This window comes from Colossoma macropomum, unplaced genomic scaffold (assembly GCF_904425465.1).
Source record: "Colossoma macropomum unplaced genomic scaffold, Colossoma_macropomum, whole genome shotgun sequence".
Lineage (NCBI taxonomy): Eukaryota > Metazoa > Chordata > Actinopteri > Characiformes > Serrasalmidae > Colossoma > Colossoma macropomum.
In genome coordinates, this window is record NW_023494808.1 from 852418 (window position 1) to 879222 (window position 26805).

General features: G+C 42.0%; 2 protein-coding genes across 2 annotated transcripts in view; one reads left to right on the top strand and one right to left on the bottom strand.

Moving 5' to 3' along the window:
- Positions 1-22661, top strand: part of LOC118797907 (general transcription factor 3C polypeptide 1-like) — a 40601-nt gene extending 17940 nt beyond the window's left edge. The window contains exons 19-37 of the mRNA XM_036557204.1: positions 426-603; positions 737-848; positions 1895-2030; positions 2723-2795; positions 3189-3362; positions 4045-4193; positions 4995-5137; positions 6275-6356; positions 7549-7661; positions 9755-9814; positions 10650-10743; positions 11398-11570; positions 14729-15553; positions 15968-16206; positions 17652-17935; positions 18849-19449; positions 20627-20663; positions 21458-21641; positions 22331-22661. Of these exons, the coding sequence (XP_036413097.1) occupies positions 426-603; positions 737-848; positions 1895-2030; positions 2723-2795; positions 3189-3362; positions 4045-4193; positions 4995-5137; positions 6275-6356; positions 7549-7661; positions 9755-9814; positions 10650-10743; positions 11398-11570; positions 14729-15553; positions 15968-16206; positions 17652-17935; positions 18849-19449; positions 20627-20663; positions 21458-21641; positions 22331-22558 (3885 nt within the window). The 3' untranslated portion in view covers positions 22559-22661. The remainder of the gene's footprint in view (positions 1-425; positions 604-736; positions 849-1894; positions 2031-2722; positions 2796-3188; positions 3363-4044; positions 4194-4994; positions 5138-6274; positions 6357-7548; positions 7662-9754; positions 9815-10649; positions 10744-11397; positions 11571-14728; positions 15554-15967; positions 16207-17651; positions 17936-18848; positions 19450-20626; positions 20664-21457; positions 21642-22330) is intronic.
- Positions 22662-25569: 2908 nt separating this feature from the next.
- LOC118798320 (SEC14-like protein 5) overlaps positions 25570-26805 on the bottom strand; it is a 34363-nt gene continuing 33127 nt past the window's right edge. Inside the window, exons 14-15 of the mRNA XM_036557747.1 lie at positions 26517-26677; positions 25570-26001 (exon numbers count right to left, since the gene is read on the bottom strand). Coding sequence (XP_036413640.1) covers positions 25896-26001; positions 26517-26677 — 267 coding nt within the window. The 3' untranslated portion in view covers positions 25570-25895. The remainder of the gene's footprint in view (positions 26002-26516; positions 26678-26805) is intronic.

The window sequence follows — 26805 nt, forward strand, 5'->3', positions numbered from 1 at the left end:
TAAATACATATATATATATATATATATATATATATATATATATATATATATATATATATATATATATATATATATGTGTGGTTCATTTAGCCACAGTTAACCCTTTGAGGTAGCACTGAGTAATTTAAGTGTGACTAATTTGTGCTGTTGTGAGTGAACGGCTAGACTTTTTCTCCGTCTCACTGTAGAGAGTAAAAGGCACACAGCGCCACCTAGCGTACTGAAGAAGCAGCTGTTCACAGTTCATACTGAATTGAGGACCACAAACACGCAGTCTATTTAAAGAAATATTTCGTTTTGTTCATTCTTACTGTTTTATTGTCCAAACCAGGACTTAAATAATTTGTGTACCACTGTTTTTGGTACAGTGTGAAAGCCTTGTAGCTATAACCCTGTGTCTGTCTGTCTCTCTGTCTGTCTGTCAGGGTTTTTTCTATCTGAAGAAGCATGCGACCATCGTGGACACCACAATGTGTGAGCCGCACTATAATCTGGCCATAGAGACGCGTCCCTTCGACAGACGGCACTACACCTTTAACACCGCGCAGGATGTGGAGAACTACTGGTTCGACATGCTGTGTGTGTGCCTCAACACACCTTTAGGTAACAGTCTACACTTCTACTCAACACGCTGTAGAGAACTGATATCAACATCAACACAGACTCCTCGTTACTGAAACACACCTGCTTCTGTTGATTAGTGCTGCTTCGTCTGTGTTTTACCTCTCTCTCTCAGGCGTGGTGCGTCCTCGCTCTCGTCTGTCTGACGGGGATGGAGATAGAGAGGGGGATGAGCCAGATGTCGCTGTAGGAGCTGAGCGCTACGAGAGACTGCAGTACACTCTAAAGTGAGAACATTTACCATTCATTAGTGACCAGTAGAGCTGGACCTTCAGTTTAGACTGTCAACAGCGTGGCAATCAGTGGCAGTTGTGATGTAATGCTCTGTGATTGGCTGATACTAGATTCAGTTGTGATGTAATGATCTGTGATTGGCTGCTATTAGGCTCTGTGATGATGTAATGCTCTGTGATTGGCTGATATTTGATTCTGTTGTGATGTAATGCTCTGTGATTGGCTGATATTAGGCTCTGTTGTGATGTAATGCTCTGTGATTGGCTGATATTAGGCTCTGTTGTGATGTAATGCTCTGTTATTGGCTGATATTAGATTCTGTTGTGATGTAATGCTCTGTGATTGGCTGATATTTGATTCTGTTGTGATGTAATGCTCTGTGATTGGTTGATATTAGATTCTGTTGTGATGTAATGCTCTGTGGCTGCTATTAGGCTCTGTGATGATGTAATGCTCTGTGATTGGCTGATATTAGGCTCTGTTGTGATGTAACGCTCTGTGATTGGCTGATATTAGGCTCTGTTGTGATGTAATGCTCTGTGATTGGCTGATATTAGGCTCTGTTGTGATGTAATGCTCTGTTATTGGCTGATATTAGATTCTGTTGTGATGTAATGCTCTGTTATTGGCTGATATTAGATTCTGTTGTGATGTAATGCTCTGTGATTGGTTGATATTAGATTCTGTTGTGATGTAATGCTCTGTGATTGGTTGATATTAGATTCTGTTGTGATGTAATGCTCTGTGAATGGCTGATATTAGGCTCTGTTGTGATGTAATGCTCTGTTATTGGCTGATATTAGATTCTGTTGTGATGTAATGCTATGTGGCTGATATTAGGCTCTGTGATGATGTAATGCTCTGTGATTGGCTGATATTAGGCTCTGTGATGATGTAATGCTCTGTGATTGGCTGATATTAGGCTCTGTGATGATGTGATGCTCTGTGATTGGCTGATATTAGATTCAGTTGTGATGTAATGCTCTGTGGCTGATATTAGGCTCTGTGATGATGTAATGCTCTGTGATTGGCTAAACAGGGGCAGTTGTGATGTAGTTGATGATGGCGTAACCCCCGGTGACGGGCAGGGGGCCGGAGGACTGGACTCTTCATTCTTCAGTCACCTTAAACGCAACTGGCTCTGGACCACTCACCTGGTCAGCAAGCCTAAAAAGGTGAGACACGCGCTCATCAACACACGAAAGAGGCCATTCGGCTGTTTTTATGTAAAAAGTAACAGAACATCCCCACATCAGAATTTTCCCCGTCCCCTCGTTGTTAATACACTAATACAGTATTGTGCTAATATTAACACTGACGTTACAATAATGTTTCATGAGTTTCTTTGCGTTTCTAATTTTGATGTTCTTTTATTGCAGTATTAATATTATGGTAATTTGTTGCAAATGTTGTATTTATTTTCTATTAATCTTACCATATTTATTCTTCCATTAAGATTATATGAATGATATAATCTTGTTTTACTGTTGCATTAATTTTGAATTATTTAATTTGTTGTATGAATTTTTAAACAATGTATTAATGCTGTAAAACCTTATTTTGAGGTTGCATAAATATTATTGTAATATTACAATGCTGCCTCTTGAAGGAGACACAATACTGGGCAGCCAATCAGAAAAGAGCTCATTTACATATATCAGTCTTAAAGGCACAGTAACAAAAACAGCCAGTTTAGTTTGTAAGGGAACAAGAGAGGTTAGAAGAGGTTCATGTGAATATTAAGTATGATTGTTCACACAAACATTGTAAGTGGACCTCAGAAGGAAAGCAGTAAAGCACATTTGTGGATTATGGGCCCTTATATGTTGTATTAACACTGAACATCATATTAATGTAAACCTTTCAGCCTGGAGACAGTCACACTGTGCGTCTGAGGAACCTGCTGTCCAAACACCCCCTCCCCAAATCTGTGTGTGCAGGTCAGTACACTGTTCGTGGTTTGGTTTGTTAAAAAAGTGTTTTTTATTTCACTTCATTAGGATCCCAATCTCAGTGCAATAGTTGTTGATATTAATAAAAACAGTGGAATAAAGATGTTTCTGTAATACAGCCCTGATCCATCTCAGACTGAAAAGAGCGTAGGCATCTCAGGCACAGCTTTAGAATGATTTAAAGCAGATTCAACAAACAGAGTTTCTTATAGCATTGGGAAATTATTCATCTAAAAATGTTACCGTTGCCTTTGGAGTTCCTCAAGGTTCTGTTTTAGGGCCACTGCTTTTCTCTAGGAAATGTGGACAGCAAACATGAGATACATTCTGTTCCCTGACTCAGTCAATTCTCTTTACTGTAAACTCCCTGGTTCCTCCCAGCAATCCAGGGTGGTGTGGGCGGCGGTACTGTGGCTCCCCCTGCTGTTCAAGAGGACGAGGTGCAGATGGATGTGGAGCCAGGCTCCAGAAACCTGCAGGTCCGTGGAGGAAAGAAAAACAAACGCAAGAGACAGAAGAAAGAGAGCAGCAAACCGGCTAAAAAGAAGAGGAAAGGTGAGAGACTTTTTTGTGTACTCAGATTTACCCAGATTTCCAAATGTAGCTGGTCAGCCAAGACGTTTGGCGCTAGTTTGGTCACTCCTTTTAAGTTTTACCATGTAAAGCCTGTCTAACACACTCTACCTGGTGAGGGCATCCTTGGTTCTCGCCGCTGCTCCTCCCCTGATATGTTTAATGAGCAGCTAACGAGCAGCACAGCGGAGCAGATGTTGAACGCAGCTGGTCTAACGCCGCGTCCCAAACCACACTCTTCTGTACTTCACCTACTGCGCTAATGAGTGCACTTCTGATGGGATATGTGCTATTTTTACACACTATTTAGTGAGCTAGTGTGCGGTTTGGGACGGGCGCTAGTAATGCAGCGGGAAATCTCAGCCGTTTAGATTTCAGCTTTCATTTGTTAATCACTACAGCAGCAAATCAAATAAAATCAACTCAACACACTCAAATATATCAGTTAATACACTTTAAAAATGAGTTTAAAAAGTGTTTAAAAACATGTTTTACTGCCTTTGCTGGATCAGTTACGGCTTTATCTCATTACAAACCGCCACAGCACTGCTGAGTGAACTTGATCTTGGTGGCAGTGCGACTGTGACGTCATCAGAATACAATCAGTTACAAGTTTGAAAACTTTCAGCTTTTAAATCTTGATTGCATTTGTGTATTTTTTCAGTGGTCAGTGTGAGAAAGCACACACTGTGTCAGGATGAAACTGACCGCAAGGCTCTGTTGCGAATGACCAGACAGAGGGTCACCTGGACGCACCTGGAGGACAGCATTCTGATGCTCTGCAGAGTGGCCAGCCACTTCCTCAACCGCAAGGTATACATACGAACACTGTAAGGCTGTTTTCATGTAAAATCATTTGATAAATGCAGGAAATAAACCACATTACAGTTTCTCTTTTACGTCAAAACGTTTTCAGTGCAGCAAAATAAAATGTCAAATTTTAAAAATGTCAAGTGGTGCGACGTCCAAATACATTTGCTGATTAGGTAAATTATTATTAAAAAGGGTAATTTAGTCACATATATTTCTGAACAATACATTTTGGCTTTACTTCATGTTTTACAACAATAACGTTGTAAAATAGGGCAGCTTTAAACAAACTCAGCTCACTGAAAACACGTTCATCTGTAAATTTAGATTTTTTCAAAAGTCTTTTGACAAGAAAGGACTTTTATTCTGCCATGCTTAAGAAAAAGTAGTGGGCAGCATATTTCACTAAAAAGAAGACCCCATGATACTTTGATGGCGCAATGCCGAGGTCTCTACAGCTTTTTTTTAAATATTGTAAAAATGGTTATTTTTGAGATGTGATTAGGTCGTCAAGTCAGATGGTGCGACGGCAGAAAAACCATGAAAAGTGATGTTTTTATTTGAATTATATTTGTTTATTTGAATAATTAAAGGATGGACAGAGGCTTACACAGGTTAAAGCAAACCTTCCTCCAGTTAGACTAAATATTAGGAATTAAATGTAATCTTTATTATTAATAATAATGACTCGACAGTTCGATCATATTTGGTCCTCACAAGTGTAGCAATACAACTACAGGCATCTTCACACATTCACACACATTATTTTCAGACTGAAAAACTGATTTTTTGTTTTTTGTGTAGATTAAGAAGACGTTTGTTGCGTGGAACGTGGTTCGTGATATTCTCCACTCTGAGCTAGAACTGTCTCTAGATAAAACCTCGCTGTCAGTTGGGCGCCGTTCGCGCTACATCATGAAGAACCCGCAGACCCAGCTCAACTACAGGTAAACTACAGAACACTCTAGAACTTAGCTCAACTACAGGTAAACTACAGAACACTCTAGAACGCAGCTCAACTACAGGTAAACTACAGAACACTCTAGAACGTAGCTCAACTACAGGTAAACTACAGAGCACTCCAGAACTCAGCTCAACTACAGGTAAACTACAGAACACTCTAGAACATAGCTCAACTACAGGTAAACTACAGAACACTCTAGAACATAGCTCAACTACAGGTAAACTACAGAACACTCTAGAACATAGCTCAACTACAGGTAAACTACAGAACACTCTAGAGCTCAACCCAACTACAGGTAAACTACAGAATGCTCTAGAACTCAGTTCAACTGCAGGTAAACAACAGAACATTCTAGAACTCAGCTCAACTGCAGGTAAACTACAAAATGCTCTCTAACGTAGTTCAACTAGAGAACACTCAGTTAATCTTCATGTAATCTACAGAGTGTTTTGGAAATCAGCTCAACTACAGGTAAACTACAGAACGTTATAGAGCTCAGCTCAGCTACATGTAAACTAGAACCCAGATCCGCTAAAACTAAACTACAAATGCTCTAGAACTTAGCTCAACTACAGGTAAAGTGCAGGATGCATCTAGCATACAGCTCAACTAAGGTAACCTACAAAAAGCTCTAGAACCCAATAAAATGGAAAGTAAACTACAGAACATTCTAGAACTCACCAGACGGGACGTTCTAGTACCTTCTATTACACATCTTAACTTTAAATAAAGTAAAGAACCCCCTACAATACAGCTCAGCTACAGGTCGACTGCAGAACCTCCTGGAAAACACCAAAACTACAGATTAAACAATGCTTTAGAACTCGGCTCAAAAACCCACCTCAGCTACATGTGACTAGAGAACACTGTAGAACCCAGCTCAAGTACAGGTAAACTACAGAACCCTCTAGAACACATCAAAACTATGCATAAACTGCGTAGTTGAAGACCTACAGAACCCCCACTCATAGTTATAAATAGTTCAGTAATAGATCTCCCTGAAAGAAGCTAACGATCGCTAAATAACAGAACACTGTAGAACGCAACCTTCAATACAGAATGTGGTCTAGAACCCGTTCCAGTGGGACAGCACCGTGAGTCAGTGAGTGTGTGTGTGCAGGATCTGTCTGGCTGAAGTGTACCAGGATAAAGCCCTGATCGAGACGTTCATGAACAGAACCAACAACTACGACGACCCCAAGGTGAGTCTGACGCCTCGAGAACATGGAACGTGTTAAACTATCGGATTGTATTTGATGAAATGAAGAGTGGATGACGCTTTACTAGAACCCTGCTACGGAACACTAACATAACCGTGCCATAAACATGTCATAGCAGAGGTCATTACAGATGACGGTCAGTGATATAACAGTGTGATGTTATTATTACTGGTAACTGTCATAACGGCTTTATGTCACATGCTTAGTTTTGCTAGTTAGTTGTCATAACTTTATACATAAAATTAATAATAATAATAAGTTTAATTTAGTTAGCAAATCCAGCAACACTTTACACAAGTAACAATACACAGTTGTTTGCAAATGTTTGTGCACCCCTTGGTCATATTCCATGTTGTTGATTCTAAGTTACACATCCTCTAAACACACTAGTGCACATTTAATACACAATTACTGTTTATTTACTGAATTTAACACACTGGCAGAAAAAATAAAACATCAAATAAGGCCTGTACAAAAGTTACGACATATATACTGTGTATATATATATATATATATATATATATATATATATATATATAGACTGTGTATATATATATATATATATATATCTCCAAAATGGTAACTTTACAGCAGAAGGAAAAAACATACTTTACTTTTAATGTAAGTCAATGGAACCACATTTTTTTCCAAGTAATTTTGGGTCGTTTCTTTTGGTCCATTCATCATGAAATGTACACACAATGTAAAGGAAAAGAGGCATTTTTAAGTGATGTCATAAACTGAAAAACGAGAAAAGACGCAAGTGATGGAATAAAGCACACAAATGACGGATTAAATTGGTGTAAATTGACAGCCGTATTGCGGCAGAGTACTTACACCGGAACACACGAGTTATCAGTCACAACATCTGTACAGGTAATAATAACCTGGCACTGTTATATTACTGACAGTCTGTCAGGACAACTGGCGACTGTATATGACATCTGCTGTGACTGTTTATGGCACAGTTATGTGAACATTTAGATTCACAACTATTTATTATTTATTAGAATTAGAGTGAAAAACATATATTTCTTTACATTTTACGTCTTATCGCCCCGCCAGTATTCTAAAGTCAACAAATAAGTACAAATGTAGCAGCCTGAAGAGTGTGTGTGTGTGTGTGTGTGTGTGTGTGTGTGTGTGTGTGTGTGTGTGTGTGTGTGTGTTCTAGGTATGTGCTGAGGAGTTTAATGAGTTCGTGAGCGCCCTGAGAACAAAGTTCAGCTCCAGCTATGGTTCCAGTGATGTCGTCATTCCAGATACTAAAGAGGAGCTTTTTAACAAGTAACAAACACGGCCCAGAAACACAAACACGGTGTCATTAAAGTCGGGGTTACACTGTGCGATTTTAGTCTGGCCGAGTCTGAGCTGGTCGGCTCTAGTCTGCAGACTTTTGGGTCAGTCGGAGTCGACAGTTGGAGAGAGTCGAGTCATGTTTGAGGGACGCAGACTCAGATTTACTGCCTCCCGGTCGCGTTTCAGACCAGTCAGAGTTTATCAAACATATCTGATTTTTTCGACCCGACTCTGAGTGAAATGTAGTGTAAACTGTTCAACGACTCAATCTGAACAGACTCCTGCAACAGCCAATGAAGACTGAGAGCACTAAAGAAGAAAATACAGCAAGTAAACAAAGAAAAATGGTGAAAAGTCTCTCATGTGTGGAGATTTTTAATGAGCTGAGTTTAAGATGCAATCGATTTTATGTACTTTTGAAACTCTAAACACTCCATGTTTACCTGCTGCTTCTTTACTGTGTAGCATAAACGACAGAGAAAACAGCAGCAGCCGCTACATGTTTGTTTATTTGCGTTTCCTATTATTGGGAGAACGCGAAAGTTTGTGAGAGTTTGCGAGAGTTCGTGTGAGTTCACTGAGTGCCGTTCGGTTCAGCAGCAGCTTAAAAGCTAAAAGACGCTGAGTCTGTTATAATCTGTTCAGACTTTAAAAGTCGTGTAGGGAACCCAAACCTTAATTCATCAAAGCTCTGTTTGGATTATATTAGTCTATAAGGCTGCTTTGCGCTGGCCGTGGGTGTAATGCACTGGGGCCTCTGGCCATTTTTGTTAATGAGATTTCTTTATTTACCTTCCGCTCACCCACACATATACACCATGTGCAAAATATAGGGGGTCCTGAGGGGTCTGGGACCTTCTAATTAACCTCTTGGACCCCCTGAATGTCTCAAAATCAAAATCCTGAAAATAAACTTACGATGTTTTGCTGTCTGTAAAACTCTTGGACGGCAATAAAATGATTACATCACAAGCAAGTTTCTAGTGGGTTGTATTTTCTACAGACGTTCACGTCAGCAGTGGTCAAATAATAGAAAGCTAAAGACTGATCTGTCGAACACTGTTTACATCAGGCTGCTGAAGCATCACTAGACGAGCATGAGTGTCAGTAAATACAGTCGCCTCGGGATCCAAACACAGTTGTTTAAAAACACTGTTCTAAAATAATAGCAGTAATAATGGGATTTTTTTTTTTGCCAAATTGAACAGCGAAAGCAACATACTGGTAAAAAGCTAAGCTAAGTATGCAGGAGTTACTGGGGGGTGATTTCCATGAGTTTGATTGGACAGATTACACTAAAGATATCAGTGTCTGTGTTTACATGCAAAGATTTTCTCCAATCTGATTAAATACATTCTGATTACAGGTTAAGACTGAGGTGTTTATTCTCACTCTACTCAACAATCTGATGGAAAATCTCTGTTTACATGCTCACTGCCGCTTAGTGTAGACGTTACCATGACAACCAGCATCACGTGAGTCCAGTCAGAGTGAGATGAGCAGCAGTGAGCAGCGCTTGTGTTTTTAATCCCTTTAAAATGATGTCAGACTCAGGAAAACGTCCTTCACATGTCCTTATTAAAGAAGGCCGAGAGGAAGACGTCTTGTTCTGAGACACATAAGCTGGACGTCCGTCCCACCGCCGTCTTTTAAAGATCAGAGCATAAACTTCGTCTCCTCTGCAGACCAGTTTCTGCTCCGCCATGTTGAACAGTATAAACTTTCACTATGACGCGACGAACATGATCAGAACGGACTTAAACTTTCCGATAGGGAATGTAATCAGATACAGGCGTTTACACAGATATTACTCTTCTATTTAAAGGATTATTTACAAGATTACCCACCTCGATCAATCGGAACTGTATTCTGAACGGCCTCAATCAGACTAGACTATTCTGTATAGAATGGGGACGTATTTCACTCCGATTGAGCTATTAGTCGGATTATTAACTGATTGTTGGGCTGCATGTAAACGTGGCTACTGACGAATGACACAGCTTTGATGAATAAGTGCCAATATGTAATATAAAGGAAGCTGTAATTAAACAGATCTGTTCTAATTTGTCTGTCCATTCCAGGTTTAAAGTGTACGTTATCGGGGAAGAACCAGCGCCGAGAACCAAGGATGTGCTCAGCAGGTAGAGTGTGTTAGACAGGCTTTACATGGAGAAACGGAAAATATTTACATGGAAGAACGTTAATTAAGATCGACTTACCGTTTACACAAAGCATTTCACATTAGCGAGATTAGTAGCTTAACTTTCCATATTTTGTTCTATCTGTATGAATATCTGTGGTGTGTTATTTATTCTATGGTTGCATCTTTGAATCAGTAGAGAGGAAAATTAATAACTAACACTGAACAGCAAGCATTCAAGCAGCTGTTCAAACAGCTGTCTTGCTAATGTTAGCTAGCAAGCTAAATAGCTAATTAAGTGGCAATTAAGCAACATTATTCCGTTTTCTGTTTTATTTTCTTGTCCATGGTGTGCCAATCGAAATTATGTGGTTTGGCCTGATCATGTACAATATCAGTGCTCTGATTGGCTGTTTCACACGGTTTCGAGCAAGTTTCAAGTGATTTGCATGAGACTTTACATTATTCAGTGAAATGTAGTTTAAATTTCAAGCAGCTGAGTTTAACCACATAAAGCCAAGCTAAGAGTTTTACAGTCATTGCATTATTACTGACTATTAAGTTTAGTGGAGTAAACAGAATTACAGATAATATTGTTTTTATGCTGAGGGAGATCTGTAAGTCATTCTGCTAAAGGAATAAACGTTACTCTAAATGTTGAGTTCGGTAATGAAGGAAAACGGTAAACGTTTATTTAATTGTATTGATGTGAAAATGATTAATATACACTCAATTAAAACGAACTAGAACGTTTGTTGAGAGTGTGTGTTGGAGGACGTGTAGACGATTATGTTTGTTTGTTTGTTTGTTTGTTTGTTTGTTTGTTGTATGTTCAGCGTGGAGGATATTCACTCTCTGGTGCTGAATAATTTGATCCAGAGCACCCTCGTCCTCTCCAACTCACAGATGAAGACCTGCCAGTCCTTTCAGGTGCTTCTTTTGTTGTGGAACAAATTAATATTGTAGTTTTTAATGTACCTTTTTATCAAAAATCATAATCTATAGCTGTATTCTGTATGCATGTGTGTATGTGCAAGCAGTTGCGTGCAAGAGGGGCTAAGATTTTCACTCACCTTCACACCTGTGTAAATGTGATGTGACAATAAACGTAATTTGGATATGAATTTGGGGAAAAACTCTTCTGGTCAGATTGTTAACACACCCCCAGCATGTTTTAGTGCACAGTTTCTATTTATTTGCCAAGTTTAACATATTGGAAAAGAATTAAACATAAAATATGATGTCATAATGTCAATAAACGTAATATTTAATGCTCTAAGTTTTGCACTATAAATATGCGATGCCACTCAAAAATGATTAGATATAACACGTAGACAGTATTTGAGCAAAGGCAGTAGCTGTTTGAATAAGGACACACAAGCTCACTTGCTGTGACTGTAACACTTACGTTTGAACAGTAACATTGTTTCCTTCCTAATTTCATGGCGAATTTTAGCATTAGTCTCAATCTAGGATTGTGATTTTATTTCCAAATATCTTATGGAAGCGCTGATTTTTATTTATAGTTTGCATTATAAAATATTTCTGCCTTTATTTTTATTTCTTCCTCTCTCGCTCTGTTAGTCCTTCTCTCTCTACAGTAGATATAACTCCGAGGTGCTGCAGCAGGCCTTCCTGAACTGCAAGAAACGTGGACTGGTGAACCGGCGTCGGGCCAACAAGGTCCTCGGCCCGAAGAAGAGCAGAGCCGTCCCCTTTGTGCCCATGTCCTATCAGCTCTCTCAGCACTACTACAGGTACCATCAGCTCTCTCAGCACTACTACAGGTACCATCAGCTCTCTCAGCACTACTACAGGTACCATCAGCTCTCTCAGCACTACTACAGGTACCATCAGCTCTCTCAGTACTACTACAGGTACTACTGTCCTATCACCTCTCTCAGCACTACTACAGGTACCATCAGCTCTCTCAGTACTACTACAGGTACTACTGTCCTATCAGCTCTCTCAGCACTACTACAGGTACTATCAGCTCTCTCAGCACTACTACAGGTACTATCAGCTCTCTCAGTACTACTACAGGTACTTTTAGCTCTCTCAGTACTACTACAGGTACTACTGTCCTATCAGCTCTCTCAGCACTACTACAGGTACCATCAGCTCTCTCAGCACTACTACGGGTACCATCAGCTCTCTCAGCACTACTACAGGTATTGTCAGCTCTCTCAGCACTACTACAGGTACTATCAGCTCTCTCAGCACTACTACAGGTACTATCAGCTCTCTCAGCACTACTACAGGTACCATCAGCTCTCTCAGTACTACTACAGGTACCATCAGCTCTCTCAGCACTACTACAGGTACTATCAGCTCTCTCAGTACTACTACAGGTACTACTGTCCTATCAGCTCTCTCAGTACTACTACAGGTACTACTGTCCTATCAGCTCTCTCAGCACCACTACAGGTACCATCAGCTCTCTCAGTACTACTACAGGTACTACTGTCCTCTCAGCTCTCTCAGTACTACTACAGGTACTACTGTCCTATCAGCTCTCTCAGCACCACTACAGGTACCATCAGCTCTCTCAGTACTACTACAGGTACTACTGTCCTATCAGCTCTCTCAGCACTACTACAGGTACTATCAGCTCTCTCAGCACTACTACAGGTACTATCAGCTCTCTCAGTACTACTACAGGTACTACTGTCCTATCAGCTCTCTCAGCACTACTACAGGTACCATCAGCTCTCTCAGCACTACTACAGGTACTATCAGCTCTCTCAGCACTACTACAGGTATGTCAGCTCTCTCAGCACTACTACAGGTACTATCAGCTCTCTCAGTACTACTACAGGTACTATCAGCTCTCTCAGCACTGCTACAGGTACTATCAGCTCTCTCAGCACTACTACAGGTACTATCAGCTCTCTCAGTACTACTACAGGTACTATCAGCTCTCTCAGCACTACTACAGGTACCATCAGCTCTCTCAGCACTACTACAGGTACTATCAGCTCTCTCAGTACTACTACAGGTACTATCAGCTCTCTCAGTACTACTACAGGTACTACTGTCCTATCAGCTCTCTCAGCACTACTACAGGTACTACTGTCCTATCAGCTCTCTCAGTACTACTACAGGTACTACTGTCCTATCAGCTCTCTCAGCACCACTACAGGTACCATCAGCTCTCTCAGTACTACTACAGGTACTACTGTCCTATCAGCTCTCTCAGCACTACTACAGGTACTATCAGCTCTCTCAGCACTACTACAGGTACTATCAGCTCTCTCAGTACTACTACAGGTACTACTGTCCTATCAGCTCTCTCAGCACTACTACAGGTACCATCAGCTCTCTCAGCACTACTACAGGTACTATCAGCTCTCTCAGCACTACTACAGGTATTGTCAGCTCTCTCAGCACTACTACAGGTACTATCAGCTCTCTCAGTACTACTACAGGTACTATCAGCTCTCTCAGCACTGCTACAGGTACTATCAGCTCTCTCAGCACTACTACAGGTACTATCAGCTCTCTCAGTACTACTACAGGTACTATCAGCTCTCTCAGCACTACTACAGGTACCATCAGCTCTCTCAGCACTACTACAGGTACTATCAGCTCTCTCAGCACTACTACAGGTACTATCAGCTCTCTCAGTACTACTACAGGTACCATCAGCTCTCTCAGTACTACTACAGGTACTACTGTCCTATCAGCTCTCTCAGCACTACTACAGGTACCATCAGCTCTCTCAGCACTACTACAGGTACTACTGTCCTATCAGCTCTCTCAGTACTACTACAGTACTACTGTCCTATCAGCTCTCTCAGCACCACTACAGGTACTCCAGTGTGTTTCCACTCTTGATCTTCTTACTCCTCAAAACATGCTTTGCACTCACTCAGCCCTGCATTCATAAATCTACTGAATGTCCCCATTACAGAGCTACAAACTATAGGGGAACCTATTTGTGCTATTTAAGTAATCCACAGAGAATCTTCAAGGCGTTTACGGGGAGCTTGGTTTACGGGTGATCTGTGAGGGATCTTGGGGAATCTACAGGTGGTCTGTGGGAATGTATAGATCATTAATGGGGTATACAGTGTTCTGTGTAAGATACCAGGGAATATATTGAAAATCTGGGGATCTCATGAGAGTCATATGGAGAACCTATGAGAGAGCTACATGAGATATGTAGGTTGATCCCCCAGAGATTTTATATTGTCTGGAGCTTTGTATTTGGGACACTAAGTTGCTTTAGAGGCGCAATCCCAAGTGAGTGCCCAATGCTTTTTCGAGGGACAGGAGTTGCAAGTGATCTGTCAGGGTTTTGTTGATCTGGAGGGTGATTTATGAGGAATCAGCAGGGGTTTTGTTGGTGATCTATCTGTTGATGTGTTGGGAATCCATTCTTTTTATCCTACCCATCAGATCTGTGAGGGGTTTGCAGGTGATCTGTGAGTGATGTCTTGGGAATCTCTGGGGGATCTGTTGGGGAGTTGTGGGGTTTCTCAAGTGACCTGATGATGATCTTTTGGGAACGTGCAAGTCATATATGGGTAATCTAAGGGAGCTGTGGTGGTTCTTTGGGTGATCCATGGAGGATTGATAAGTGGGGGATATATTGAGGATCTGTGGGGGATATATGAGTGATATTTGGATGATCTGCGGAAGATGTAAGGATGATATGGATGACCTGCAGATGATCTATGGGGGTGTTTGGAATCTGTGGGGTTTTGTGGATAATCAGTCTGTTGCATCTTTTGGGATCTGTTCTGTGGGTGATCTCTGGAGAAGCTAACGAAGATCTGAAGGTGATGCATGGCTGATCTGTGGGATTGGTGATGATCTGTGGACAATCTTAAGGATGGTACAAGGAAATTGCTCACACGTTCTTGCTTGCTGGTCTGTACATTTGATAGTAACTTGAGCTTTCTCCTTTCAGGTATTTCACATGGCGTTTCCCGAGTACAGTGTACAATGAGGTTTACGACTTGCTAGAGGTTCTGCGTCAGAAAGTCGGAGTGGATCGGCCCAACACCTTCTCCTTCCAGCAAGATAAGGAGAAGGAGGGGCAGAAGGATGTAGAAGAGAAGGAAGAGGAGAGAGTAAATGAAGAGAGTGAGAAAGCAGAGGAGAGGAATGATCGACTAGAAAAGGCTGAGGGACCAGGGGCTGGAGTGGAAAGACAACAGCAAGAGGTTCCTGGTGTAGACCCCATCACACTCCCTGGAGATGTGGAGCATCCTGCTGTAGACCCTAAAGAGTCCCCTGGAGATGTGGAGCATCCTGCTGTAGACCCTAAAGAGTCCCCTGGACATGTGGAGCATCCTGCTGTAGACCCTAAAGAGTCCCCTGGAGATGTGGAGCATCCTGCTGTAGACCCTAAAGAGTCCCCTGGAGATGTGGAGCATCCTGCTGTAGACCCTAAAGAGTCCCTTGGAGATGTGGACGATCCTGCTGTAGACCCAGAATCTCCCCCTGGTGGTGAGGATTCTACTGTAGACCCTGCATTACCTTCTGGTAATTTAAGGGAACCTGTGCTAGACCCTCTAGCACCTCCTGGTGATGTGGAGGATTCTACAGTAGACTCTCTAGTGCCCCCAACTGATGTGGAGGATATGCTAACATTTCCCATTGATGCTCCAGGAGGGGCATCGCTCTGCTGCCTCTCACTCATGACTCTGGGGCTGCTTACCGTGGACGTGTCAATACCACAGCAGGTCGTGGTGGTGGACAGTACACTGGTGGACAATGACGTTGTCAAGAGGTAATGCATGTATTTTGGGAAGAATACATAATAAATATGAAGTTATTTTATATTAAATAAAATATACTACACTAATTTATCATCATTTTTTGGAGCATTTAGTCATTATTATTTACAGCTTTCTACTAATTATTTGAGGAACAGAACCAGGACACTGAATTTGTTCTATACATTAATCTGAATTTTACATTTACGGCATTTGGTAGACACTTTTGTCCAGAGTGACTTGATCATTTCACAGAGGTAGGTGAAGGTAGTGTTAGGAGTCTTGCCCAAGGACTCTTATTGGTATAGTGTAGGGTTCTGACCAAGGTGGGGGATTGAACCCCAGTCTACAGCGTAGAAGGCAGAGGTGTTACCCACACTACACTACACCAACCTCAATATTATCTTGATGTTGTGTATGTGTCCCAGTATCACTAAAGAGCTGGATGAGGAGGAGGAGGATGAAGTAGATGATGAAAGGAGAGGACGTTTTGAGGTGAAAGCTCGCCAGGCCTCCCACACCAACTACCTGCTGATGAGAGGATACTTCGTCCCGGGCATCATCAGTTTGAGGAACATGAACTCCACTGACCACATTGCAGTCAACTCCTGCACTGTTAAGATACAGCTACGACGTACGCCTGCACACACGCTCTTCAGAGAGGCCGGTAAGACACCACCTATGAACCAGGCCTGGGCGATAAAACGCAATTATTCTAAATGATTTGTAGGAATCAATGATGGATATTTAAGGTATTTTTGATGGAATGATGATGCCATTGTGCTCGTCCATTCGTTATTAGCAGTGAAGGCTTGACATTTGAACAGTCAGTGCTTCCATACATGAGGTGGCGCTGTGGTTTTTATTCTGTAGATAGAGAAGGAGAAGGACGTCTAATCTAAATCCCCATAGACTCCGTTCTTAAAGACTTTAGATGTTCATGAAAAGGGTTTTTCTATTGTGCACAAGCTTGAAATTGTAACAATAGAAGATTTTCAAAAAGTTTCTGTATAGAACCAAATATAACATATTCCTTAAGAATCTGAAGACCGATTTCACCATGCAAAGAACCGTTTAAGCATGCAAATGGTTCTTCGAGTTTTCATGGTTCTACATAGAATGATTGCCTTTGCTGAAAAAAAACCCTTAAAGAACCATTTTTAAGAGTGTACATCACTCTGGACTTTCTCGGTAAATCCACTGATTTTCTAAATTTTTTCCATAACTCAGTGTTTGAGATGTAATCAGAGAGATTCAGAGCAGTTTGATGTGAAATGGTTCAGATGTCTTCACAGTGGTGGTGATAGGAACCAGGGGTCGCCATGACTACAACACAAATATAGACATTTTATTTACTATCCAGAACCACCAGTGAACCTACACGAGTCTTCTGAGTTTATATGGAATGTTGATGATGAAAATAGTGGAAAATCTGAAATATTAAGTTTTCTTTGGGGACTATTTTGCCTCACAGCGCCCTGCATGTATCCCTCCACCATGAATGGAGTTTAAGTTCTCTAAACTATCATAAAACAGTGTCTCAGTCATCAGGCAGTGAATTCATAACCATTTCATGTAGGAACTTTCTGTGAGGGAGCTTTTAGAGGTGGACGTCTGGTTCCTATCACCACCACTGTGAACAGTTCTGACTCGGTAAGTTTCTCTAGAACGGAGCGTTTCACACCAAACTACTCTGAACCACTCTGATTACATCTTAACCACTTAATTATGCAAGAATTTTGATTCATTCCCTTTAAAGATAACACGTGGTATAGATTTCTTTTTTTTTTACATAAAAACAAATTTATTACAGAAAACAAACATTTTTGTGATGCCAGCGTTCCCATAAGAAGACGCACCCTTTTCTAGCTAACATACTGATAAAACAGATGTGATACAGTAACTTATGCAATACATAAAATACAATAAACAAATGTAATCTTTTTTTCTTTTTTTTGTATTTAAATTCAGATTGATATTAGTCATATTCAAGAACTGTTGCTAGAGCAAATAAAGTAACGTTTAAAACTAATATCTAATAATATCTCTCTCTCTCTCTCTCTCTCTGTCTCTCTCTCTCTCTCTCTCTCTCTCTCTCTCTCTCTCTCTCAGACGGTGCTCTCTCCGTGGTGACTCGCTTGTCCGTTCCTTCAGTCCCGGCGTCGCTCTCGCGGGTGTTTAAGCAGCGGAGCAGTGCAAGTGAGCAGAGTTTTGTGGATAAGTTTGTGCGCTCGTTGGGTTACAGCAATGTGGACGTGGAGGCAGTTCAGGCCCTCAGAACTGCCGTGCAGAAGGAGGCGGAGTTTGGTATTGACAGGTTGGAGCTGAGCAGGACGTTCTCTCACCTGGAACAGGTGGAGCACGGCAGGAGCAGAACACTACAGCAGTACATACAGGTACAGTAACACTACAGCAGTACATACAGGTACAATAACACTACAGCAGCACATACAGATACAATAACACTACAGCAGCACATACAGATACAGTAACACTACAGCAGCTCATACAGGTACAGTAACACTACAGCAGCTCATACAGGTACAACAACACTACAGCAGCACATACAGGTACAATAACACTACAGCAGCTCATACAGGTACAACAACACTACAGCAGCACATACAGGTACAATAACACTACAGCAGCTCATACAGGCACAACAACACTACAGCAGCTCATACAGGTACAATAACACTACAGCAGCTCATACAGGCACAACAACACTACAGCAGCTCATACAGGTACAATAACACTACAGCAGCACATACAGGTACAATAACACTACAGCAGCTCATACAGGTACAATAACACTACAGCAGCACATACAGGTACAATAACGCTACAGCAGCACATACAGGTACAATAACGCTACAGCAGCTCATACAGGTACAATAACACTACAGCAGCACATACAGGTACAATAACGCTACAGCAGCTCATACAGGTACAATAACGCTACAGCAGCACATACAGGTACAATAACACTACAGCAGCTCATACAGATACAATAACACTACAGCAGCTCATACAGGTACAATAACACTACAGCAGCACATACAGGTACAATAACGCTACAGCAGCTCATACAGGTACAATAACACTACAGCAGCTCATACAGGTACAATAACACTACAGCAGCACATACAGATACAATAACACTACAGCAGCTCATACAGGTACAATAACACTACAGCAGCTCATACAGAGAGAATTAGGCCTAGAATCATAATGAATTTCTATAGAAATGATGGTCATACAGGTGGTCTTTGGTGATTCCACATGGATTGACCTGTGTATTTTCTGTAGGATCTGATAGACGCTGAGGAGCTGCTGGAGGTGGGAGCTCTCTCCCCGCGGTTGATTTATGTGGACTCTGGCGCCCCCTGGCTGCTGCAGTGCCCGACGCAGGTGTGTGATGAGCTGGTCCAGGCTTTCTCCATCCCGGAATCCCTGAAACGCAGGCTGGGATTCTCCCGCCCTCAGCTGGACCCCCACGGACCCCCTGCGGCCAAGAGACCCCGACGGGCCATGAAGACAGGCACTGTCAAATCTGCTGCCGTGGAGACCAGTACTGTCACGTCTGTTACCATTGAGTCAGCCTCCTCTGCCTCGGCCAAGACTGCTGCCTCAGAGACCATTGAGCCTGGGCCAGTTACCATGGAGATCTCCACAGTCAAGTCGGCTGCTGTGGAAACTATTCCACCTGAGACCACACCTGGGCTGGTCGCCATGGAGACATCTTCAGTCACAGAAGCCATTGCACCTGCAGGGGAGTGTAGTGCTGAAAAAGTAGGAGGGGCTAGAAGTCTTCCTCCAGACCCGCCCTCCTCAGAAGCAGGACTGTGTGATGATGAAGGTTCTAGATCGAATGACAGTTCCCAAAATACAACACAGCCTCCAGCTGCAGGTGGGTGTGTCGCTGAAGCCCTGTTGGAGCTGGATTAGTTTTCCCAGAGGAGTCCTTTAATGTCGTTCTTTGATGCAAAGGGTTCTTTGAGTGTTCATGGTTCTATATAGAACATTTTTCTTTACTAAAGAACTCTTGAGGAACCGTCTTTTTAAGAGTGTAGATTATCTTGTTTTGGCCTTGCAGATACAGAAGCTGTGCCACTAGCTGTGCACTCTTTTAGCGGTTAGACTCGTCTTCCGGTCACTGAAAAGGAAGTTGTCTGTTGGCCGTTTATTACATCAGCGTGAGTTTGATTTGAGTAGCACTGCTGCTACTGATGGAGTTCAGAGTTCAGCAAATTTTAGATGATTTGCTTCATAATTATTGCTCATAAAACTATGGACAGTACAGATTCATACTGGATTATAATCGCAGATCCCATCAGTCACTCAAATTACAGGGAAAACAAGTCCAGCTACAGTAGGGATTAATATGGAGTTACAGGATTTTGTTCTGAAATGCATCATAGAGCACTGATATACATTTTTGGGGTGGGTTACTCACATACAAGAAATTTTGGTGCCACATTATGATCAAAAACACAGTTATTAGAGAAACTAAATGCGTTTCCATTATACATCAGCTGCTCTTTTCAAAAACGTGTTAGAAACTGTTAGAAATGAATATATACGCTTTTTTGGTGACCAATAGTTTTTATTTATTTTATCTGGGAGAAACAGCAAACATTACAGAACTATTTACATTACCAGGGCCTGCCATAAGTGGAGAGATAATAATAATAATAATAATAATAATAACAAAAAAATATTGTTTACAAAGCTCAAATACGTCTACAATATATAAGAGGAATGATGAGGTTTGATGACCTAAAGTAGGCGTGTCAAACTGGAGGCCTTCTGGGCTGAAGTGCTGCAGAAATCAGTGGTTCCCCTCATCTAACGCTCTGAGTTCAGTTCATGAAAGTCCCGCTGGTTACCTGATGAGCTGAGCCAGGTGTGTTTTAATGAGGCAGTGAGCTGAAGTCTGCAGAGTTTTGGGCCGCGAGGACTGGAGTCTGACACACATGACCTAAACAGTAGAACCGCTTCGTTTTGACTTCACTGGTTTTGCAGGGTGCAAAGTAGAGTCTGTGTTTGTGTTTATGTTCTAATGCCTTTCTTCATTTGTGCTGCAGGTGAAGGAGGGGATGTGAGGAGTTCTGAAGAGGAAGAGTGAGTCTAGTTTCATGTTACAGCCTCTAATGCACTGATAAAGGGGTTTAATATGCTGTGATTCCTAACGCTAACACTGTAATGTGGAACTGACAGGCAGTGCTGAACCGAGAGTACTGTATTAGAGCTAGGCCTTCAGTTTAGGCCATAAAACTACCTCTGCAAAAGTTTTAGCACCCCTGGCTAAATTATATATTTTGTTGCTTTTTGATCTGGTAAAAAAATAGGAAACACAACTTTTGCAGCTAAGTATTTAGAAAATAACATTTTTATGCACAGTTACTTTGTTTTGATTAAATTAGAAATAAAAATTGAAACAAAATTTATTAAAAAGTAGACATTCCATGTGTTTTATCTGAATCTTGTATCAGACATTATCATATATCTGAGCTTGTATGTATCAGTTTTACAGTGACTCTTTCAGTAAAGAGTTCCGACATGGAGCTGCCACTGCTGTTTAACATTCCTAACAACTAACCAGAACACTGCCTAGACCATGCTGTCAGTGTCATATCTAGAACTTCCAGAAGGACTAGAATGACCTCTTTCTCACCACCCATTGTAATTCAAAGCGTGAGTGGTTGATTCCATGATTGGATGATTTTCTGTTTTAACATTTTAATGTTTTTGTTTCCATTTTTGTTCCACAACTCTCCCAATTCTCTCTCTCTGTCTCTCTGTCTCTGTCTCTCTCTCTCTCTCTCTGTCTGTCTCTCTCTCTCTCTCTCTCTCTCTCTCTCTGTCTCTCTCTCTGTCTCTCTCTCTGTCTGTCTCTCTCTCTCTCTGTTTCTCAGGGTGTTGAGCTTTGTGGCTCGGCCGTGGCGCATCGTGGACGGCTCTCTGAACCGGCCGGTCTGTAAAGGCATGCTGGAGGCTTTACTGTTGCATATCATGACAAACCCAGGCATTCCTGAACCTGCACTGCTGCAGCACTACAGCGGAGTCCTGCAGCCTGTGATCGTCCTCGACCTGCTACAGGTAAGACCACCTGACCAGAGCTCTCAGCTCACCTGATAAACCTGATCACCTGCATCAACCAGACATATGATAAACCCCCTCACCTGCCCAAAGAACCCCCTGTCAAAAACTTACCTGCCAAACCCAGTCAGCTTGTAGTCACCTCAGAACCTAATCAGCTGGTACCCACCTGACACCCAGTGAACTAGTACTCACCTCAGAACCTAATCAGCTGGTACCCACCTGACACCCAGTGAACTAGTACTCACCTCAGAACCCAATCAGCTAGTACTCACCTCAGAACCCAATCAGCTGGTACTCACCTCAGAACCTGTTGACTTGGTACTCACCTGAGAACTCAATCAGCTAGTTCTCACCTTAGAACCCAAACAGCTATTTCTCACCTGAGAACCCAATCAGCTGGTGATCACCTGAGAACGCAAACAGCTGGTATTCACCTGAGAACCCAAACAGCTATTTCTCACCTGAGAACCTAATCAGCTGGTACGGCTCCTTCCAAACCCTACAGAATCACTTCTTCCTCCTCTGATTGTGCTATTCCTCTTCCAAACCCCTCACCTGCCTCTGATCTGTCAAACCCAGTCAGCCATCACTCACCTGCCGCTCACCTGTACTTACCTGTCAGACACCAGTGTCCTCAGAGATGCGTCTTCAGATGTGCTGAACCTGCCCGTGTTCTTGTGTTTCAGGTTCTGATGGAGTTGGGATGCGTGAAAAAGCGCTTTACTCTGAATCGGCCCAAAGCCTCTCTGTTCTCTCGGCCCAGCGTCCCTGAGGTCAGAGGTCGGGGAGAGTTCGGCGTCGTGGAGGACGTGGTGGCCTTTTACGAGCCCACGGTGGACTGCAGTCTGAGACTGGCTCAGATGTTCCCTCACGAAACCAACTGGAACAAATGGGTGCAGCTCTGTGTGCGATAAACGCACCCGAATATCGTTTATTTTTATAAGTTATTTTCATGTTTGCTTGTTTGTGTTTATGTTTGCTGTTGTGGCACAAAACTAATAAAGACTAATTTTATTTACATGTGTGTGGAAGCCAAACAATCAGCCGCACAGTTTTTGTGTAATTATCTTTAGTTTAATAAATTATTGCACAAAAAGCAAACCGACAAACAAAAATTCACAAATCAGTCTTTGTTTCCCAAACAGCTTAGAGTTCAGCTGAGATTCATGACATTCAGTCACAACGTACAGTACATTCTGATTTAAAGCTCTTCAGTGCTTACAGACGAGTCCAGTTAGTCCAGTTAACTCAAACATTCATTCCGTACAAACGTCCACTCTCCTGTACAAAAATAGCTCGAAGGTAACTTCACATTGCATTAGGTTTCAGGCAGCTCAGAAAATGCCCAGATACAGACCGACGGGTCCAGAAGACGTGTGCTTGTTCTTTCAGTAGCCCTCAGACTGTTTAATTAAACAATTAATCAATCAACAAAGTTTGTTAAAAACGTGTCTAGTTGTGTAGTGAGTTTGATTTCTAACATTATTGTGCTACGCTGTGCTTTTGTTTTCTGTTAAACTTCATTTTAGCCCTTAGTGGTACATTTGCATAATTAACAATTTGTATAAATAAATATTCATTACCTGTATGGCTTAAAGATCCACCAACATACAACAATACAATACAAAACATGCAGACATCACACTATATAAGAGTCCACCTCAGTGTTTCTACACTCACTGTCCACTTTATCAGCTCCACTGACCGTATAGTTTCACTCTGCAGTTCTACAGTTACAGACTGTAGTCCATCTGTTTCTCTGATACTTTGTTAGCCCCCTTTTACCCTGTTCTTCAGTGGTCAGGACCCCCATGGACCCTCACAGAGCAGGTACTATTTGGGTGGTGGATCATTCTCAGCACTGCAGTAACACTGACGTGGTGGTGGTGTGTTAGTGTGTGTTGTGCTGGTCTGAGTGGATCAGACACAGCAGTGCTGCTGGAGTTTTTAAACACCTCAGTGTCACTGCTGGACTAAGAATAGTCCACCAACCAAAAATATCCAGCCAACAGCGTCCTGTGGGCAGCGTCCTGTGACCACTGATGAAGGACTAGAGGATGACCAACACAAACTGTGCAGCAGCAGATGAGCTATCGTCTCTGACTTTACATCTGCAAGGTGGACTGACAAGGTAAGAGTGTCTAATAGAGTGGACAGTGAGTGGACACAGTGTTTAAAACCCCAGCAGCACTGCTGTGTCTGATCCACTCGTACCAGCACAACACACACTAACACACCACCACCACGTCAGTGTTACTGCAGTGCTGAGAATGATCCACCACCCAAATAGTACCTGCTCTGTGAGGGTCCATGGGGGTCCTGACCACTGAAGAACAGGGTAACAAAGTACACAGAGAAACAGATGGACTACAGTCTGTAACTGTAGAACTACAGAGTGAAACTATATGAAGTTTCTGTTATACAGTCTCTATTTTTTGTGTTTAGATATGTAGAGATGCAGTTGAGGTCACTAGAACTACATTCTGGCCAAAGGTTACACATTTCAGTGAGTTTAAAATGAAAATGACACAAAAGCAGCATTAAACGTTTGGTAACTGTCCTCTTCGTGGAAGATGCTCCTGAAACGTGCATTACCCATGCGGACCCATAATGCATTGGGAAGCATAAGTGCTGTGTAATCATTAGCTACAGTACTGTAAGTTCTGAGTCATTAGTGCATTATTCTGTTTATTACTCATCCTAACGGGGTTGATATTCAGGACTTCTACAGCTTATTGCAGTGTTGTAGACTCGGGAAGTTTGTAAAACATGGATGTTCTCTATAAGATATTTCAATATTTAAAAATGAGCAGAATTCTTCGGTGAAGATGGATAATTTAACGAGCCCATATTCTATCTTCTGTTTTTCCCCCGAGGTTTGAACATTTTTGTGCCAAAAACAGTAGTAATTTCTGTTTAAATGACCATTTTCCAACATCTCTTTATCCCTTACAGTTAAACAGTCTGTTTATCTCACTGTGCCTTTGAGGCCTACATGTAAATGAGCTTATTCTGATTGGCTGCTCTGTTTTGTGACTCATTCAATACACAGTCTGGACTGAAACACTGCTTACAACTTGAATGGTGGAGCTAAACTGCTGTAGACTGAATGGGTGGAGCTAAACTGCTGTAGACTGAATGGGTGGGGCTAAACTGCTGTAGACTGAATGGTGGAGCTAAACTGCTGTAGCTGAATGGTGGAGCTAAACTGCTGTAGACTGAATGGGTGGGGCTAAACTGCTGTAGACTGAATGGTGGAGCTAAACTGCTGTAGCTGAATGGTGGAGCTAAACTGCTGTAGACTGAATGGTGGGGCTAAACTGCTGTAGACTGAATGGTGGAGCTAACTGCTGTAGACTGAATGGTGGAGCTAAACTGCTGTAGACTGAATGGGTGGGGCTAAACTGCTGTAGACTGAATGGTGGAGCTAAACTGCTGTAGACTGAATGGTGGAGCTAAACTGCTGTAGCTGAATGGTGGGGCTAAACTGCTGTAGACTGAATGGTGGAGCTAAACTGCTGTAGACTGAATGGTGGAGCTAAACTGCTGTAGACTGAATGGTGGGGCTAAACTGCTGTAGACTGAATGGTGGAGCTAAACTGCTGTAGACTGAATGGTGGGGCTAAACTGCTGTAGACTGAATGGTGGAGCTAAACTGCTATAGACTGAATGGTGGGGCTAAACTGCTGTAGGCTGAATGGTGGAGCTAAACTGCTGTAGACTGAATGGTGGAGCTAAACTGCTGTAGACTGAATGGTGGGGCTAAACTGCTGTAGCTGAATGGTGGAGCTAAACTGCTGTAGCTGAATGGTGGAGCTAAACTGCTGTAGACTGAATGGTGGGGCTAAACTGCTGTAGACTGAATGGTGGGGCTAAACTGCTGTAGCTGAATGGTGGAGCTAAACTGCTGTAGCTGAATGGTGGAGCTAAACTGCTGTAGACTGAATGGGTGGAGCTAAACTGCTGAAGGCTGAATGGGTGGAGCTAAACTGTGATATGGGCTCTTCAACTATCTAGATTAATGAGAAATCCTGCGTTTTGAAATATCTCCCAACTGTATTATTGTTTTCATGCTGATTTCAGTGCTGTTTATATCTGTTTACAGCTGTTTACAGCTGCTGGAGGTATTTGTAAACATGCAGTGCAGAATTCAGAGTTGTTTCTCAGTAGGAATCAAGTTAAAAGTGTGAAATTAGCCCTTTCGTGTGGTTTGTGCACCAGGTTGGTCACTGTGTGATTGTGTGTATGTTGTTATCTGGAAATGAAGGAGCTGCTGTGTGATTGGCTGGAGGAGGTAGTTCCACCGCTGAGCTGAGAGAACCCGCTGTGACACGACTCCAGACTCGTCATTGATCCCCTACACAAACACATTTATACAGTAACGCTATGTTATTATGTAATCCAGCTGCTTTTGATTTAGAAGTGGGTTTGTAGTCCTGAATTTATGCACAGAGGACTGAATGTACTAATTAAATATAAGTATGACAGCGTATAGCATAACAAAACCTCCAGATCAGTAACTTTACAGGGGAAACATTAATATAAAAATAGAATTGTTCCAAGTAAGTTTGGAGCATTTCTATTGGTCCATTCATCATAAAATAGTCGCACAATGTAAAGAGCAGCCACAGGTTTCAAATGTGATGTTTGCAACATGTAGTCGGCTACATTTAGTCTGGTATGACCTAAGTACAGAGTACGATACATGTAATGACAGTAAATGTAGGCTTGACATGAAATAAACATAGTTTGATATTATATAAACATAGTAAATGTAAGTATGGTGCTAAATAAATATGAAATGTGAGTATAATATTAAATGTTAACGTTAACTATGAAATTAAACGTAAGCATGATTTTAACTCGACTCACCTAAAGTCGTGAGAAGCCAGCAGCTCAGTGTAGTACATGAGCTTGCAGGTGTGGGCGGAGCCTGGGAGTGATGGAATGACATCATCTGCTTTGGAGGGGGCGGAGCCACAGGCTTTCCACTGCAGTATGTACAGGCCGGGCCATCGTGTGATGTGGGAACCCTAGAACACAGTTTAACAGTTACAGAAAGCGTTATTACAGTTTTCACATAGGCATAAACTAGAGCTGTAACTGGGCTTGAAATTTGGTCCAAACCTGAATGTAGCTCAAGAACCTTCTGGCCCCATCG